Source organism: Malus domestica, chromosome 15 (assembly GCF_042453785.1).
Source record: "Malus domestica chromosome 15, GDT2T_hap1".
Taxonomy (NCBI): Eukaryota; Viridiplantae; Streptophyta; class Magnoliopsida; order Rosales; family Rosaceae; genus Malus; species Malus domestica.
This window is the reverse complement of record NC_091675.1, coordinates 33,615,540-33,634,718: the sequence shown is the minus strand read 5'-3', so window position 1 is coordinate 33,634,718 and position 19,179 is coordinate 33,615,540. Positions and strand designations below refer to the sequence as shown.

At 37.3% G+C, this 19,179-nt stretch overlaps 1 protein-coding gene across 1 annotated transcript; it reads left to right on the top strand.

Annotated features, from left to right (window-relative positions):
* The first annotated feature begins 11,363 nt into the window (after nucleotides 1-11,363).
* Nucleotides 11,364-14,263, top strand: LOC103401672 (ras-related protein RABH1e). The gene is made up of 6 exons (XM_029094836.2): nucleotides 11,364-11,645; nucleotides 11,768-11,838; nucleotides 12,604-12,692; nucleotides 13,080-13,191; nucleotides 13,577-13,667; nucleotides 13,839-14,263. Exons 1-6 carry the CDS (start codon nucleotides 11,529-11,531, stop codon nucleotides 13,980-13,982), a joined length of 624 nt encoding a protein of 207 aa, XP_028950669.1. The 5' UTR covers nucleotides 11,364-11,528; the 3' UTR covers nucleotides 13,983-14,263.
* Nucleotides 14,264-19,179: the final 4,916 nt, after the last annotated feature.

Below are 19,179 nucleotides of genomic sequence, written 5' to 3'. Positions count from 1 at the left end.
GGGCCCGGGCTGGGATGTGACAATTTGGTATCAGAGCTAATCCCTGGTCGAATGTGTGCCGACGAGGACGTTGGGCCCCTAAGGGGGTGGACTGTAAGATCCCATATCACATAGGGGTGAGAATCCTGTAAGCCTTATATGTACATATCCCCTCCCTATAGCAACGAGGCTTTTTGAGAGCTCACTAGCTTCGGGTTCCATCAGAACTCTGAAGTTAAGCGAGTTCGCGAGAGAGCAATCCCAGGATGGGTGACCCACTGGGAAGTTCTCGTGTGAGTTCCCAGAAACAAAACCGTGAGGGCGTGGTCGGGCCCCAAAGTGAACAATATCGTGCTACAATGGAGTCAAGCCTAGGATGTGGTGAGGGCCCATGCCGGGATATGACAGCAATGGTGTTCCTCCAAGATTTTGGACTTCTAACTAGAGGTAGGGCTTAGAACAATTCTGCCCTTATACTTCAGAAACCCATTGTCAATGTGAAATTTGCTTAACTAGGAATTAATGCCTTATGAAGGATTTGCAATGGAGTGTGCCACCTCTTGTGACTTACTTTTAACAGCCATCCAAAATATGGATATGTGATAGCCCTACACTCCAGCATATTAAGTGATACTTCCACAGGCACATCAGAGAATTCATTGGGTGTTGGAACCCTAGATAAGGCATAAACAACCACATTATCTTTGCCATGTTTGTACTGAATCTCATAATCATAACCAAGCAATTTTGAAACCCATTTTTGCTGGAAAGCAGTGTTAACTCTATGTTGCAAGAAATATTTAAGTCTATTGTGATCAGTCTTAATGATAAATTGTCTTCCTTGCAAGTAGTTTTGCCACTTCTTTATAGCATGCACTATAATAATGAGTTTTCTCTCATAAGTAGAAAGAGCTTGGTTCCTTGGCCCCAATGCTTGGCTAGTGAAAGCCACTTGTACACCCCCTTATTGCAAGACAGCTTCTATCCTATTACCATAAGCATAACACTCCAACTCAAATGGCTTTGAAACATTAGGAAAAGTCAAGACCTATGGTGAAGCCATTACCCTCTTCAAGTGCTCAAAAGCCTTATTAGCTGAGAGAGACCATACGAAGCTATCCTTCTTAGTGAGATAATATAGAGGCTAACAAATTTTCCCATATCCTGGCACAAATTTTATGTAATATCCAGTTAATCCCAAGAACCCTCTCAATAGTTTCACAGTGGTAGGAACTGGCCAATCAAGTATAGCCTTAAGCTTTGTAGGGTCAGCTGATACTCATTCTCTAGACACAATATGGCCTAAGTACTCCACAATGCTTTGACCAAAAGCACATTTTTGCTTTTTCACATATAGTTGATTCTGCTGCAAAATTGCAAAGGTTTCTTGCAAGTGAAGCAAGTAATCCTCCAATGTTTTACTATAGATCAAAATGTCATCAAAGAAGACCAAGATAAACTTTTTGAGAAAGGGCCTGAAAAGATTATTCATGAGGTTTTGGAAGGTAGTAGGAGCATTGGTGAGTCCAAATGGCATAACCAAAAATTCACAGTGACCTGCATGAGTTCTAAATGTAGTTTTCTCAATGGGATTGGATATATGTCATTCACAGTGATGGCATTCAACTCCCTATAATCTATACACGTTCTCCGTGTACCCTATTTCTTTCTCACTAAGAGAATTGGAAATGAAAAGGGGCTATGACTTGGCCTTATGAATCATGCATCTAGGAGTTCTTTAAATGCCTTCTCAATCTCAAACTTTTGAATCAGGCCATAGTGATATGGTCTTATGTTGGGTGGTTTTGCACTAGGAATCAAGGGGATTTTATAGTCATGGTCTCTAGGAGGTGGTAGAGTAGTAAGCACTGCTAAAACTTCCTTAAATTGCCCCAAAATCTCCTGTAACTACTGCAACTGAAGAGGAGTAAGGTCAGAGGCTTCTAGTTTTTCCCTGGACATAGAGTACAATAACATTCCCAAATTGGAGTTATAAGATTCCTTATCAAGTTGTTGCACTGAAATTTCTTGTACCAAAGGTGTAGGAGGAACACTGTGATGCAACTTGTATGTATATGCCCCATTTTTGAATTCCAAGGTCAATAACTGAAAATCCCAGAGCACATGACTTATAATGGACAACCATTTGACCCCCAAAACCATGTCACAACCTCCTAGTGGCAAGGAAAATAACTCAGATGAGCATTCATAACCACCTAATAACAGATGGACATCCTTATAACAACCACTACCTTTAATCTTTCCCTCATTGGCAATCATTACTTTAAATGCTCGAGTACTTTCAGCTACTCAACTCCATTTCTTAGCTAATCTAGAGTCCAAGAAATTATGAGTACTTCTTAAATCAAGCAAAATTCTTACTGTTTGGTTCTTCACAAGACCCTCAACTTTCATTGTTTGCACTGATTGCTTGACAGGTGTGCCATAGAATGCACATTCACTCAACTCCATGTGCAACAACTCAGGGGCTACAACATCTTCTCCATTGTTAGTCCTTAACTCTTCATCAACTACATCCAACATCAACAGTTGTTTATGGAGACATTTATGACCTCTAACCCATTTTTCTTCACAGAACCACCACTCTCATTTTTCCCTCTTGCGCTAAACCTCTTCAGGGATTAGTTTCTTATAAGGCAAGGTAGAAGTTCTAGGTTAAGGGGCAGGGAGTTGGGGTAACACCAAAGCATGTGGTTTCAAAATAGTTGCAGGTCTAAGGAACATTGGTTTGAGTGCACTGAATTTAGCATCAACTTGAAGAGCAATAGAAATAGCATCATGCACAATAGAATGCTTTTACAACTTAACATCATACTGCAATTCTCATTTTAAACCTCTTAAGAAACAACTTTTAAGCATCACAAGACCAACATCACCATATCTAGTTGCAAGTTTACAGAATTCAACAATGTAATCTTTCAGAGTACCTGATTGTCGAAGTTTGAAAATAGACTCAATGCTATCTTTGAATTCAGTGGGACCAAACTCTTGGCAAAAGGCCTTGGTGAACTCCGATCAAGTAGGCGTTGAATGCAGACAATTCCTCCATCGAAACCACTATAGTGGTTCACCATCCAAATAGACTAAGATTGTAACTACCTTCTGGTGCTCCGGAATGGCATAGTAGGAAAAATATTGTTCAGCTTCTTAGATCTAGGCCAATGGATCATCGTTGTCACTGAAACGAGGGAAATCCAGTCGCTGTTGCCATTAAGAACGAGGATTAAGGCCTCCCCCATCGCAAGTGTCTCGTCTATGATGGCGAGGTGTCTTAATACTACGAAAATCAACATCATTAGTAAGGATCTAAGAAGGAGCAACTGGAACATCGGATTGCGATAACAGATCTAAAGGTTGGCTCCCTTCCCCCCCAACAAAAACTTGCTTCCGGCAAAATAGCTCAAAGAATGCTTGCAATTTGAGCTCCCACGACGCCGATAAGGAAGCATTGTTGGCGAAAATAGCAATCTGAATAATCTGAGGCAGGTCAATGATGGTAGCTTCCATTGCACTTATAGGAGAATCCATGGTGGAAAACTTGGAATTGGTGGTGTGGTGGGGCAGACAAGAGGGAAACCATGACCAAAATGTGACAACCGTCCCAAATTTTATTATTTTATAAATTTTAAAAGCGTGATTTTACGATAATGCCCTAGAGATGAATGGTTTTTTTAACTTTCATTTACCTACGTATAGTGAGACGTATGGAATTCTTTTAGCGTATTCCTAAGCACTCGACAATATGGACTCGTAGACGCAAGTAGAAGAAGATTTGGAGTTACGGTTAAAGTTATACGAAACTCTAACCCGAGAAGTACTTTTATTTTGGTTACGATTTATATTTTTATATGTATATAATTATTAGTATTATTAATTTATTAATTATTGGGAGAATATGAGAAAGGAAGATAAGAGATGTCGGGGAGGAAGAATAGAGGGAACAGGATTGGGCAAAACTGCCCAATCTGGAAGAAGGAAGAAATGGCGAATCAGGAGAAGAGAGAAGGAGAGGATGGCCAACCAGAAAAGGGGAAGAAGGGAAAGGATGGAGAAGGAAAATGAGGGGAAACGCTGGGTCTTCTTCTTGACCGGCGCGACCCGGCCAAGCTCCAAGGCTGAATTCACCTATTTCCCGGCCACTTTCCGATGAATTTTCTCGAACCACCACCTAGAAACAACTTCCTAGCCTTCCTTCTTCCATTTCCATTCAAAGTTTGAAGGAATTTGGTGGTAATTTATTCAAAAACCGAATGTGGGTGCCGTGAGGAACATTGCTCAAAATCCACCACTTATGAAACGTTTTCCTTCAATTACCACTACCATTAGACTTCCCTAGAACCCAGAAATAAAGCCCAAGCAGTGGTGGAGGCGTTGGAACAAGTTTGGAGGTCGAATCGAAGCACACAAAATTCTAGGGTCCGCACAAATTTTAGTGAAATTGAAGTGTTTCCAAGCCAAATTGACCTTGGTCACAGGTATGAAAGTTGTTCTACTCATTGAGATCTTCAAAAGTGAAAATTTTGGTAATTTTTAGAAATAGTTGAATTTTCTGGCGAGTCGAGCCGGCCGACTGCCACCCGCGGCGGCTGGTGCGGCGGCGTGTGGCCTGAGGGCCACCAATGCTATTTTTAGACTATATGTGATGTCTTGAATTCAGTTTTGAGAAGTGAATGACGTAGATTGATCATTAGAACCAAAATTCTCTAAGATACATTAATAGGCCATTATATGAATCGACGATCCGACCGTTGGATCGTCATCAAACTTTGATAGATTATTATTCATAATATTTGAGGAATATAGGAACTTATGGATTGAGAATCCGACATATGGATCTCCTCGAATTAGATTTGTAAGTTCGTAAAATAAAATGCTGAACGCCACTTGATTTTGGCAATTGGTGGAGATCCGACTGTTGGATCGTTCTGAAACTTTAGTATGTTATTCTAGAAGCATAATGTGGATCCTTGGAAGTTACGGATCAAAGATCTGATTTGTGGATCTTCTAGACCGAATTGCGTAGACTTGAGTGCGATGTAAGTTATGTATTATATCAACGAGAATTCTGAGATATGGTTTGATAATTGGTCACGGGCGCCGATCGTTTATGACACATCGATGTTCGTGCTAGGAAGTTGTAGCGCGGACTCCAGGTGAGTGGATCTTTCCTTGCTCATCATATGTTTCATGATTGATAATTCTACAAATGCTTTTAAATAAAACTGAGAAACTTATGCCATGACCTATATATATAAAATTATAAGTTATAAAATACTATGAGATGGTTGAGTTAGATTTCATCGTGATCTATCCATGTGCGTATTAATATAAATGATTGTGAACTACGAATGGCTTGATCCCTATTTAGGGTACGTAGGCAGTCTAACGAGACGTTAGATGCATCCATATAAGAAATGAAATTAAATAATCGAGACCATAGCCTTGTTTAAGGAACTGAACAATGTGTGTGGGCTTTTGGTTTTAGGTATGTATATATACGCTTGATGTTTCCCAGAAAATGCAATTAAAGGATTTATACTTTAAAAATGCTATGCCTATTGAATAATGCTTAATCGATGAGTTGAATTGTTTGCATATGTGTGTGTGTATATATATATATATATATATAATTGTGGTGCTGTGAACGCTCTGAAGTGCAAAGGTGAATGCAGGACACTCGGGTAAGTTCAGGTAAGTTCAGGTAAGTTCAGGTAAACTCAAGCAAGTATAGGGTATTAGTTTGACTGATGAGATATGTGATGAGATACGTGATGAGATATTAATATGTGGTATAGGTCACTAGAGGTGACTCCGACTATTATATGCTAGCCATGATTGATGAGATATGTGATGAGATATGAATATGTCGTATAGGTCACTAGAGGTGACTCCGACTATTATATGCTAACCATAACTGATGAGATATATGATGAGATATTAATATGTCGTATAGGTCACTAGATGTGACTCCGACTATTATATGCAAGCCATGATTGATGAGATATGAATATGTCATATAGGTCACTAGAGGTGACTCCGACTATTATATGCTAGCCATAACTGATGAGATAACTGATGAGATATTAATATGTCGTATAGGTCACTAGAGGTGACTCCGACTATTATATGCTAGCCATAACTGATGAGATATTAATATGTCGTATAGGTCACTAGAGGTGACTCCGACTATTATATGTTAGCCATGATTGATGAGATATGTGATGAGATATGAATATGTAGTATAGGTCACTAGAGGTGACTCCGACTATTATATGCTAGCCATAATTGATGAGATATGTGATGAGATATTAATATGTCGTATAGGTCACTAGAGGTGACTCCGACTATTATATGCTAGCCATGATTGATGAGATATGTGATGAGATATGAATATGTCGTATAGGTCACTAGAGGTGACTCCGACTTACACGCTAGTATATATAATGAATATATGTGATGAGCTAATATATGTGGTGAATACGTGATGGGCTAGTAGACGTGATGAATATGCGATAAGTTAACATCGATTATAAATATGTGAAGCATGACTTGAATCAATATACGTATATAAAGATGTATATTTTATATTCTAAGTCTGGAAATTATACAGGTGTTGTAGCTAGTGATTACATGTTTTATATGTTCTCTATTAGTATTTTACTTACAGGGCCACCACCCTTATCTTGTCTTCACCATCCAGATATTATTAGCTGAGTTTTATCATCACCAAAGACTCGCGACAATTCTTAGTATTGGAGACTATTTCGAGGGTACGATTCTTACATCACTTTTCTGTACTTGCTTATGCTCTAACATCACGTGTGAATTGGGTTCATTCCCGCTCACCAGTGCACTCTGGTAATTAGGCACTTTTAGGTTTAAATTTATTCACAATTTTCCACAACATCACACTTTATGGCTTCGTCACCTTCCAGATGTCGGCCAGCACAGCTTGATTCGGAGTCCTAGTGGACATTCCGGGTCGGGGTGTGTCACAGAAGGCTGATACCAATGATATGGATCAACCTCAGATACCTTATCTCAAACCTGCAAGTAGCTTAGAGAATTGGAATGGAACAATGGCGAAAGAAGGAGGAAGAGGAAGTTGAGCTCCCAATATTTTTGTGTAAAAATATTTTTTTAATTCAAATAACTGTTAGTCCCACAAGCTCCAAGTGAGCCTTTAATACAACTCCACAATTCCAATAATGCCATAAAACACTTCTACTAATTATCTAATTAACAACTAAACTCCCATCTTAACCTCTACTAAGTGATTAAGCCAATCACTTATTACATTTCATATCACGTTCGAGTGGTGGCGCTTCAGCTGCTATAAGAACAAGACGGCGGAATTGTGTGGTAAAGAGCCACAAACGATGAGAATGGTGGTTGGGTCATGAGTTAGGTTCTTGCACACATGAATAGAGTACTATAGGCCTAGGGGGGCAGTTTTTTTAGAAAAAAAAAGTGTACAATTTTACATCCAATTTATCAGCTCTAATTAAACTACAATTAAAAAAAATGGAACTTTAACAAAAAGCTCACGGTACTGTTCATTTTAACCAAAAACTACATTTTTACACTAAAAAATCAATCCTGATACTATTCACTTTACCTTTTATCTTGTCTTTATCGTTAAAACTTAAAATTTTCAAATCATTTTTATTATTATTATTTTTTAAAATAGTCAGAGATGGACCACGTGATGACAACTAAAATAATAATTAATAGTTATGGATCCCCCGTTTCCTAACCTAGGTCCCTAATCCCCCCAAAACTGATCCCCACCACCACAAAGCAATTTTTTGTTCTCGTCTTCTCCATGTTCTTCTCCTCCTCCCTTTCAACCAAACTCAATTAAAATTGGGAGTTTCATAACAGTTGGAGTTCAACTAATCAAGTATCGGAATTCGACATAACAACTTCACTCCACAAAGTATTATATATATATATATATATATATATATGAGTATACTTCATTAATTCGTTTTGGGCATTATAATTTTGAATTTTACTACTAATTTATAAATTTTTATTCTAAGAATTCTCTAAATTACATATGAATCCTATAGTATTAACATGTCTGACTTCGCCAACAATAATTCTATTTGGAGGAAAACATAAATGGATGCCCCCATCCATATAGATCTCTGATTTCATCCCTGCTTGCACCACCACGCAAAGGTTGAGTTTGCTCGGAAGAGGGAGGAGTGACCGCAGGAGGAGTATGGATCTCAGAAGGAAATTGAGATTAGTTTTTCTTTTAATGAAATTACATACATCATCAACTAACGGGTGTTAATAGGTTCGCGAGTAGATCGGAATAATCCGTAAAATAACGGATGATTAACGAGTTCATCCGTTAACGACCCAACCTGCTAAGCATTCATCCAAATATTAATTTTAACGGGTTAGATTGGATCGGATCGGGTTAACGGGTTGGGTCGAAAATGTCACCTCTATTCGCAATTACCACACAACCAAATGAGTGAAAAAAAAAAAAAACGAAACTCAAAAAGTCGACTCATGCGGGAGGTTCCAAAACTTCAAACTGACCCTCTGTTCGTAAAGAATAGTTTGTTACTTTGTTAATCACTCCAAAAGTGTCTTTAATATAGTTAGGGTTATTATGGTAAGAAGAAGAGTGGTTAAGGGCTTTAACACGAATGTAACAAGGGTTGCAAAGATAGGGTGAGGGTTTATGTTATTTCAGATGTTGAATTAATTGAATTTTTTTTATATACTAAATTCATTAGTCTTTAACCATAATTGTAGGAAATTGTTATCAGCACTCCAAAAATCTCATTCTACACTCCAAACTTTCTATATTAGGAAAGAAAAATACACTTGTGAGGAGTGTAGAATGAGATTTTTAAAATGCCAATAACACTTCCTTGATTGTATAGTAAGATAAAATAGACCCTTCACATTGAGTATTCCCTTCACATTGAGTATTTGAAAGGTGATTTTCACACACTTATTTTAACTTTTAACACAACCTCTCCTTATGTTTTTGCCGTTAGATAGAACAAATCAAACGAAAAGAACAACCAAAATTAAACTAAAATGTGTAAGGAGTTAAAAAAAGTGTGCGTTTATTTTTTGATCTAGATGCTTGGTTTTTGAATTTCTTAGACCAAATATCTAAGGCTTTTAGGTTTTAACCATTGGAAAAAGATTTAGTTACTTTAGACCTAAATGTTGGAGAATGATTGAGTTAGTTTAGGACCAACCATTAGGGAAGGATTGGGTCAATTTAAAACCTAAATTTTAGGTTTTACCCCAAGAGTTTGAGATAGTCTTAGAGATTTGATCAAACTACTTTTCTATAATTTTAATTAATTTAAAATTACACAAACTATTATTATAATTGTTTTACCTTTTCACCAAAAAGTGTTTTACTTTAAAGTTATTTAATAAAAAAAAAGTGTTTGGTAAAAAAATAAATTGTCGGCATATATTAAAAACAATGACCTCCAAACAACAATTTTTAAAAGTAGTTTGTAGATTGCTTTTAAAAGCTTCTTTCATAAAAAATAGAGTGAGCATTTTATGAATATTTTAAATTCCTCATATAGCCTTATTAGTGTTTAAAATGACATTATACATCCTTCTACAAAAAAAAATTTCCTTTGGAGAACAAAGTGATCGGCAATGCCTACTACTATAACCACTTATCTGACACCACCACACTATTATCACCACCATTGCCGCCATCACAATCGTTACCACAACCATTGCCCCAACACCATAACAACCACCGCAACCACTTGCATTACCACCACCATCGTTGCTGCCGCCGCTGCCATAATCGTCACCACCACCGCCGTTGGTTGGCGTCGCCCCTAATATCATTGTTACCTTAGATATGCATCCTAACCACCACACCCCACTATCACCATCGATATAGCTACCCTCACCATTACTGCCCCCACCACTGCTATAGTCGCCACCACCTACGATTGCAACCACCAGCCCCACCATTGCTACCATCACCACCACCACCACCACCATCTTTGCAACCGCCAACCCAACAATGTCTCCACTGCCACCACCATCACTACTACCTCTACACCCCAACCACCACTAGCACTGCTACCTCTACCTTAACCACCATACCCTAAAATTGGCGCTACCACACCCTATTATTGGTACCACCATCGGATAGGATGTGTGTGATGTATGGATGTTTAGAAAAATTACATTAGCACTCTTCAAATTTTGGACGTCTTTTATTGTCGTGTTGGAATGGGCTTAAACCAACCGAACCAAATTGATTAACAATAGTTGATTTGGTTTGGTTTCAATAGTGGTATTAGTCAAACCGCATCAAATTGAACTTTTAACTGCTAATTGATTTGGTTATATTTTTTATGTCAAACCTAACCGTGACCACCCTTACTATAGACCTTATCGGTCAGAGGCAGAGATGCTGATTTACCTTAAAGGGTTCTGCTAATTTCTCCTTTATTAATTTTGTTTAGTTTTAAAAAATGCTAGGTTTGGCACATTATATTGTTAGATTGTTAGATGCTGGGTCTCATTGGTTTTTCAAAAGCTTAGCTTAATTTACAAAGCAGCATTCAAGCTTATTGCTCCTTTTCAATGTTGGATCTTAATTTGAGATCCTACTTCCATGGACAACGTCGTGTTTGCACGTTGCGAGTCTTTGCGACTCGTTCATGCACATGCACACATGCAGTGTGGTGTAAAATATACATCCCCTTTTCTCTTTGAGCTAAAGAAATTGAAGGTATATGCACGAAAAGGCCAACATTTTGTTGGCATTTCTGTAGACTTTAGTGCCGATATGTGAATAGTCCGGTGCCACCCCATTTGAGTTGGTGAATCTTCATTGCTTTTTCAATGCAGTTGAAAGGGGAAGTGGGACATCATCACAAAATCTCACTTCAGTAATACAACAATAGGCGTTTAATCACACATGCTCTATCTTCTTTATTTTCAAGCTCACTAAACCCTTTTTGTCATCCCACAATCTCTCATGACCGTAATTTGACCGTTGAACAGAAAAATCTCTTCTCGAAACAATGCATCACTCGAAAAGGTCGAATATACACAATTCTAAAAGAAGTAGAATTTGAAATGCATCCTTTAAGATAAAAAATTTCTTACATAACTAAAACAGGAGGCATGACACACTCAAATGATTAATTATTAGTCGCATGGTTGCAAGAACGTTTACCTTGCACCTCATGTCGCGTGTTCGCAAGAGTTTTTAGAGTGGTTAACAGTCATCGAGTGGTGATGGGTAAGTACGTAAATCTAAAAGAGATGAGGGGCAAATTCGGGCAGTAAACAAAATATAAAAGATTTCTGACTTTTGCCGGTTTCGTCGTGGTTGGCGGTTTCTACTCGCCTCCGTATATAAACACGTTCAACTCAAAAAATCGAAAAAAAACATAACGCAGAGTCAATTTTTTGGATTCAGATCCAAAAAAGCAGTCGGAAGAAAACGAAAACGAATCGAGGGAGCTGAAACAAAATTAATCAAAACAATCTTGAAAATGGCGACGGTATCCCCTCTGGCCAAATACAAGCTCGTCTTCCTCGGCGATCAGTCCGTCGGCAAAACCAGCATTATCACCCGCTTCATGTACGACAAATTCGACACCACTTATCAGGTCAATTCCCAATTTTTCAGTTTTCCATTTTTTTCGTCTTCGTCTCAAACAATCGATCGATCGATCAGTTTTTTTTTTTTATATATATATTTTGGTGTAATGTTGTTTTTATTTGCTTGCAGGCTACGATTGGAATCGATTTTCTGTCAAAAACGATGTACCTTGAAGATCGGACAGTTCGTTTGCAGCTCTGGTACAGATTCCTTTGTAATTTACGGTTGATTTTGGAATTAAGATTGTGATTTATGGGTTGATTAAATAAATGACTATTTAGTTAATTAGGGGGACGTTGATTGTAATCAAAATAATGTACATGTCAATTTGTTTGAGGCTGATCCGATTGTTTGTCGATTGCGATGTGATTGCGTGCCATCCATACGTACACATTACGATACGAATAATTGTGTCTTTGTAGTGTTTTAATTTGTTTATAAGAGTAATTTTGATGTATTGGATGTTGCTCTGCGTGAGGGAGAGATAGGGTGGATGTGGCATGTATCCTAAAATACGTATATTAAGCTCGGATCCGATGGGGATGACAATGGTTAAGATCTTGATTGTGCTGCATCCTTTGGAGCCAAATAAGTGAATGGAAACCGTGTTAAGAATGACACAAGTCCCCATTTGTTACGAATTAGTGCTTTCTTCAAAATTAGATGTTTGTTTTTTCCTTTATACCGCCGTCCAGTTCTAATGTTTTGTTTCCTGCACACCTGATAAGACCTGATCATAGTGGTTTTTGTTGCTTGACTCTAAATGCGTAGGTACGTCTAAGTTGACAAGCAAATATATTGTCCTATTTCGTGTTTCTTTCTATGAGTATTTGGTGAAGAAAATGTTAGGGCTTGTTAATGTAACTCACTCGTTGCTTTTTTAGTTTGTGTTTGTTTACATGATGTACATAATATGTTTGTTTAGGGTCTTTATTTTCCTGAACCATGGTATTGTTACTTTACAGGGATACTGCAGGGCAAGAAAGATTTAGGAGTCTGATTCCAAGCTATATCAGGGATTCTTCTGTTGCTGTAATCGTCTATGATGTAGCCAGTGAGTATTGATCAAGAGAAGTTGGGTTTTTTAGAATCATATAGTCAATTCAAAAGTTTCCTCATTCAATCTGAATTCAGTTTCACCCGGAAAGCTATAAAGCTCGTTTGTCATGACCAAGCCTCTTAGTTGGTAAACACTAAACAATTTTGTTTCGGTGTTAAAAAAAATTGGATGGTTGGAAATCAGATACACAGAAAAACCAACTTTCTTTCCTTCTGCCTCTGTGCGGTTGCACATCCATGTATGTGGGCGCTCTTTTCTCATTGCACAGCCCTTACAACATGGAGCATTAAACTCGTTGATCAATTCATCATTTACCCTTACTTTCTACTCCTCATACAGACATTTTGTTTTCTAAACTCCTGGCTGAACCGTCACATGCAGATAGACAGTCATTTCTGAACACCAATAAGTGGATTGAGGAAGTACGGACAGAACGGGGGACTGATGTCATCATCGTGCTTGTGGGGAACAAGACTGATCTTGTTGATAAAAGGTGAGGGCTAAAATTATTCCCTTCCCCTTCATTTTGCAAACAGTAATGTTGTACTTGTGCTGATTAAACAATTTTAGCTTCAGTCCATCTTAAGCACTTGGACATATGTACAGAACCAAAACCTACACGGTCCATATAGGTGTTTCTTCTGCAAGTGAACCATTACCATTCAATCTTTCTAAGACGATAAGAAATCCAGGCCACCATTTGATGTTGTATTTTGAATACAATACAATTCTTGCTTTTTTACAATGCATATGGAATAGACGTATGGAGTGATTTGTTGAGTTTATCCAGTCACTTAAACAATACTAAGTAGTTCGTTTGTTTTAATTTTTAAAATTTTCAAAATTGTTCCGACTATATGGTTTTGTTGATCAAACAGGCAAGTCTCGATAGAGGAAGGAGATTCAAAATCTCGTGAGTTCGGAGTCATGTTCATTGAAACTAGTGCAAAAGCAGGATTTAACATCAAGGTAAAGATAAATAAATTACTGATCAATTTTATTTGAGGTATGTTTCCCAGGAGGATTTTTCTACTACATTGACATGATAATCATCTTAACTTATTTAGCGTGATTTCTTCTGATACAAGTATTCTTGGTTTCCCACATTTTTGTTTGACTACTACAATTGCAAAATTGCAGCCTCTGTTCCGTAAAATTGCGGCTGCATTGCCAGGGATGGAGACCCTTTCTTCCACAAAACAGGAAGACATGGTCGATGTAAACCTAAGGGCGACTGTTAACTCATCCCAAGCAGAGCAGCAAGGGGGAGGCTGTGCGTGCTAGGCGGCCATTCATTTATTTGAAGGAAAAAGAGAAAGCAAGTAGCATAATCAAAATCCAGCCAACATAGTGATCAAGTAACTGATGTATTTACAGCAGTGTGAAGTGGCGTCGATGCTTTCTGTTCCGTCATGTATCAGGCGGTTTTCTAAGTGTTCATAGGAAACTAGAGGTAGGAATTCTTCTGTTCTAACCTACTTAGTATATGAGAGCTTGGAGTGTTTGTTATATTTCCTACAACATATATTTTTTCTTACAGTATATGCGAATTGCGAATTGCGAATTGCTCCCTGTCTGTTTTGGAGCAGAAATATCGAGAGATTAAGAAAAGGAAATCGTCGATAGTTAGCATGCCAGAACCCCGTGTCAAATTGCGGTTTTCGAAAAGATATATTGAAAATGAAACTATTGTTCTAATAAATTACGCCATTTTTTTTCAATGGTACGAAACCAATGCCATCATTGTTGGAAAATCAGCCGATGACCTTTCTCCATGGCATAGACGAAACCAATGCCATCATTGTTGGAAAATCAGCCGAAGAAATATTTGGAATACATGTGAAGAATTATTTATCGACAAAAGTTTTTATGACCAACTTGGGAGCAGCCTCTCCATAAATGGAGGTAAGGCTAGCCGACATTCACCTCTTCCAGACCCTGCGTAAAACGGGAGCCTTGTGCACTGGGTACGACCTTTTAAAGGTTGTTATGACCAAAAACAAAAAGAATTACCACAAGAAATTCTCCGAGCAAAAGATCAAGTCAAATTTGTTCAACTCAAACTTAAAAATGACACTAGCTGAAATGACTTACTCATCCAAGCTGTTTTCAAGGATCAAGCACAAACTCGCCCTTCACACAACAACGGTGATGAAGCAATAAGTAACCCTGCGTAGAAGCATATTGTTCATGAAATGCCACCCTCCACACCACCACTCTCATCAAGAAATCTCTACCAACCTCTCCAACCGATAGTAGTTCAAGTTCAAAGAAATGACAAAGGGAACCAATCAGAAAAGCTCTTTTCACCTCTAAACCAACAAAAAACCTAAGAGGCTGCTCTCTTAAAAAAAATCACTGGGATAAACTTTTTTTTCATTACTAGATAGAACTAATGCTTTAATCTCTTTCTATTTTGCATGATCCAAGTGATACCACAAGTGGATACAGTGAAGAGACCTTTGCATTTGAAGATACCGATGAAGAGAATGTAGCAAACCCAGATCGAAGCAAATAGAGTATGGTCCAACACTCATAAATCAATTTTCTTAACAATTTTTTTTTCCATCTTCATCTGCTTGAATGAATAGTCTCTCAACAGGCAACCATGTCCTATAAACGTTGCATGGTAAACTGTTCGTTTGACTAAAGATATTATTGGTGTGGTTTGGCTTATCCAAGCCAAAGGAGATTTGCCAGAATTGAGCCACATGCTCAGTTGGTCAAAAGTGATTCAATTTTGATAAATGATGAAGTGCTTTTGTTTGATTGTATTAGTATGCTTGATAAATGATTGAGGACTGGGAAATTGGTTTTTGCTTTTGCTTTTCTTAAGCGTGTATTAAATTGGATGTTGGGTTGGTTATTTTGAGGCTTCTCACATGACTTTCGATACCTAATACAAAATGTAAAGAACCCAAGTTCAATTTGTCAATTTCTTTTTATGGCTACAAATGAAATTTGGCATAATTAAATAATCACAAAGCTGCCTTCATTTTTAGATAGGTATCATATGTCATCCAATTTATTCGTATGCAAAAATTAAAGCTTAAGAGCTAGTTTGTTAACCAATTCGTTTTAAGTTTTTAATTTTTTTTTTAATCTATAGATTGATGAAAAATATGTGGTCTGATGACTAATGAAGAAAAGGCGAAGGATAGATGGTGAAAGCAGTGTGAATCGATGTTCTAAAAAACGGTCTATATAGTTGGCCAACACCACAATTAAATACTAATCAGTTAGAAAATCAGGTATGACGTCTATGTGGGCCTAGGTAGAAAAGGTGATTGTCTTGTTTTTTTTAATTGACTTTGAGTCTTTACTCACTCTCTCTTAGACAAAAAATAAATAAATAAACCAAGAATGTGATGTGTTCGTCGCTCTTTGTTATGGTTATTTGATGTTGTCAACAAATTGTAGTACTTTATAATTTTTTTTTGTGGTCAAAGTACTTTATAATTTAATTATATTCTGCCAGTTATGTTTCCCCATTACTAGTATAGTTTTTATTTATTGATTTATTGATGTTGTCAACAAATGGTAGTACTTTATAATTTAATTATATTCTGCCAGTTATGTTTCCCCATTACTAGTATAGTTTTTATTTATTTGTTTGTTTGTTTTAAATATAAATATGCACTTATTTATATGTCATATAATAAATTTAACTAAGATAAAAAAAAATAAAGAAATAAAATAAAATAAAAATCCCTAGGCCACCAATTAGGACCCTACCCAACGCTCGATAACAGCATAGTGATGTTTAAAACATAGGTGTGAACGGAATATGTTTGGAAATCAAACACAAAATGTCTTGATTATGCTCCCTCGATTGATTTCCGCATCCCCCTTTAGGTTCTTTTCCTTCAGATGGCATAAAGCCCATGGTTGAATGTTATAACCCGCAACTCTTAAGTTGCATAAATTTTCCAAAAGCTAGATTGCATTTGACTTCTGAGTAAGGAGTCCATGTCCCACGCTCGTAGGCCGCCTAGCATAACCGCGCTTAATAGGGCTCGAGTCTTCCAACCTGCTAACCGAACAAGATGAAATAGGCTAAAAGAGACTCCTCTAACACTATCAATTTGAATTTCTTAAATCTCCTAACATATCATATATATTGATAAGTAAATATGGATGTAGATGAATTTGTAAAAACAAATGAAATGGCTTAAATTAATCCTTGCGATGTAATGAAAAAAATCCTTTTGATAAGCATGCATCACTTTTGGTTATGTTGTAGTTTCTAGAAATGAGTTGGTTAATTAAACTAGAATAGGTTAGGTGGTTTGCATCCATTGCGTTATTGGTTAGTATGTAAGGGAGAAAGCAAAAACTAAAGGAACATAAAACTAAACATGTCAAAAGAAATGGGTTTCTTTACCTATAAATATGATCTCCATTCATCCATTGCTTAAATCAAACAAATAATTTGCAATCACTTTAGCATCAATTTAAGAAACATACACCTTGAGCAATGGACTCCTCAATCGGATATGTAACTTTCATTGCATCTTTGCTCTTATGTCTCTCATCATCTCCAACATCAATTGCAAATGCAACAGCGTCTTCATTAATTAGTAGTGTTTGCAAGCAAACCCAAGACCGATTCGGCTACAACTACAATCAATGAGTAAAATCTCTTTGGAAAGATAATACCTTGATCAGCATCTAATCTCAAAGATCTTGATACAACCATTGTTAAATTAGCACTAACAAATGCACAACAAAGCAAAGCTTTCTTTGTCAATGCGCTCAACACCACCGGCAAAGGTATTGTTAAGGGATTTGAAGCAATAAAACAATGTGCATATTCATATGATTTTGCGGTAGACGGTTTCGCTTTCTCAATGCGAGGGATCAAAGATAATGACAAATCGATATCCCAAATACTCACACAAGTACAAGACGAAATTGTTCGTTGCGAAAAAGCATTGGGCTCTGTCGAAATTGAACTTCCTGATTTAGTATCTTCGACAGACTTTTTGACCACGTTATGTAGGGATGTCGCATTCCTTATTACTTGCCAGTTATGAAATATCTAGAAAAGATACGTGAACAATGTATTAAATTTAATATGTATTACTTACATGCTAAATAATAAACATACAACTATGAACTACTATATATTTAATTTGTAAAAGAAAAGAAAAGAACGAAAAATGATTGTGAGAAAACAAAAAGCTATTCTAATGTTGAATCCTTATATGTTGCTCTTTTGGCTGTCCATATTACACATACACCCAGATATACTACACACGGAAATCTTAAGAACACAATATGCTATGCATCTTTAATCTTGACAGCATCAGTGGAAACTTTCAAACTATAATTCTTTGTTGATTATTCGAATTTGAAAATATGAAGGAAAAAAAACGCAAGACAATGTGCATATATAACCATGATAGCATTTCAAATGACCGCAACGCATTGAGGACAACAAGGAGTCACATTGATACTGATACAATTACACTTTTGAGTTTTAAGGATTTGATTTTCTTTTTCTCCACTTTTCTACTGCTTTTAGTTATCAATGATTTTTTGGTACACAATCATATGAAGAAAATGCCAATTGGCAAGAAAGAGGTGTGTTTGTACCATACTTGACCAATCCCGAAACTATTGAGCACCAGTCAATGTTATACCGTCAATGGCCCAGAAGAGTTTCCCTCCAACCAGGAGGCCAATCACAACGCGACACGTGTCGACATCAGAAGCCAATCATAGCGCGACACGTGTCAACATCAGAAGCCAATCATAACATGACCAAGGTTCTAAAAGTCGCTAGGCGCTAGTCGGGTGGTGAGCTGGGGCTTAGTGCCTAGGCGGCTAGGCGGGCGCCTAGGCGGACTAGGCAGATTTAAGTAAATCTATCATATTTCATGTAAATAAGTGTCTGCTTCTACTTGAAATATATATATTTTCATCATAAACTACAAAATAGAATGCATATATATCATGAAGTATTGGAACATAATGAAAACATGTGGAATAAGGATATAATGTTTGTTCATTCAAGTATGCAACAAGTCTCTTACAATTTATTGGAAAAAAACAAAATGCAAAATGAAAGTTATGTATTTTATGTCTAAGTGAGTTGCAACCTAGGCGGGTTAGGCGGGTGCCTAGGTGGTCTAGGCGGTGGGCTGGGGCCTAGGCATTAATCGGGGCGGTGGGCTAGGGCCTAGCGCCTAGGCGGGAATTTTTAGAACAGTGAACATGACACGTGTCAATGTCAGAATGAAACTAGAAACTCTCTTCTATAAATAGATATCATTCTCTCACAATATTTTCAAATGTCATTTGTACTAAATCATTCACTTGTACTCACTAAAGAAGAGCTTGAACCTATGTACTTATGTAAACCCTTCACAATTAATGAGAACTCCTCTACTCCATGAACATAGCCAATCTGAGTGAACCACGTACATCTTGTGTTTGCTTCCCTATCTCTATCCATTTACATACTTATCCATACTAG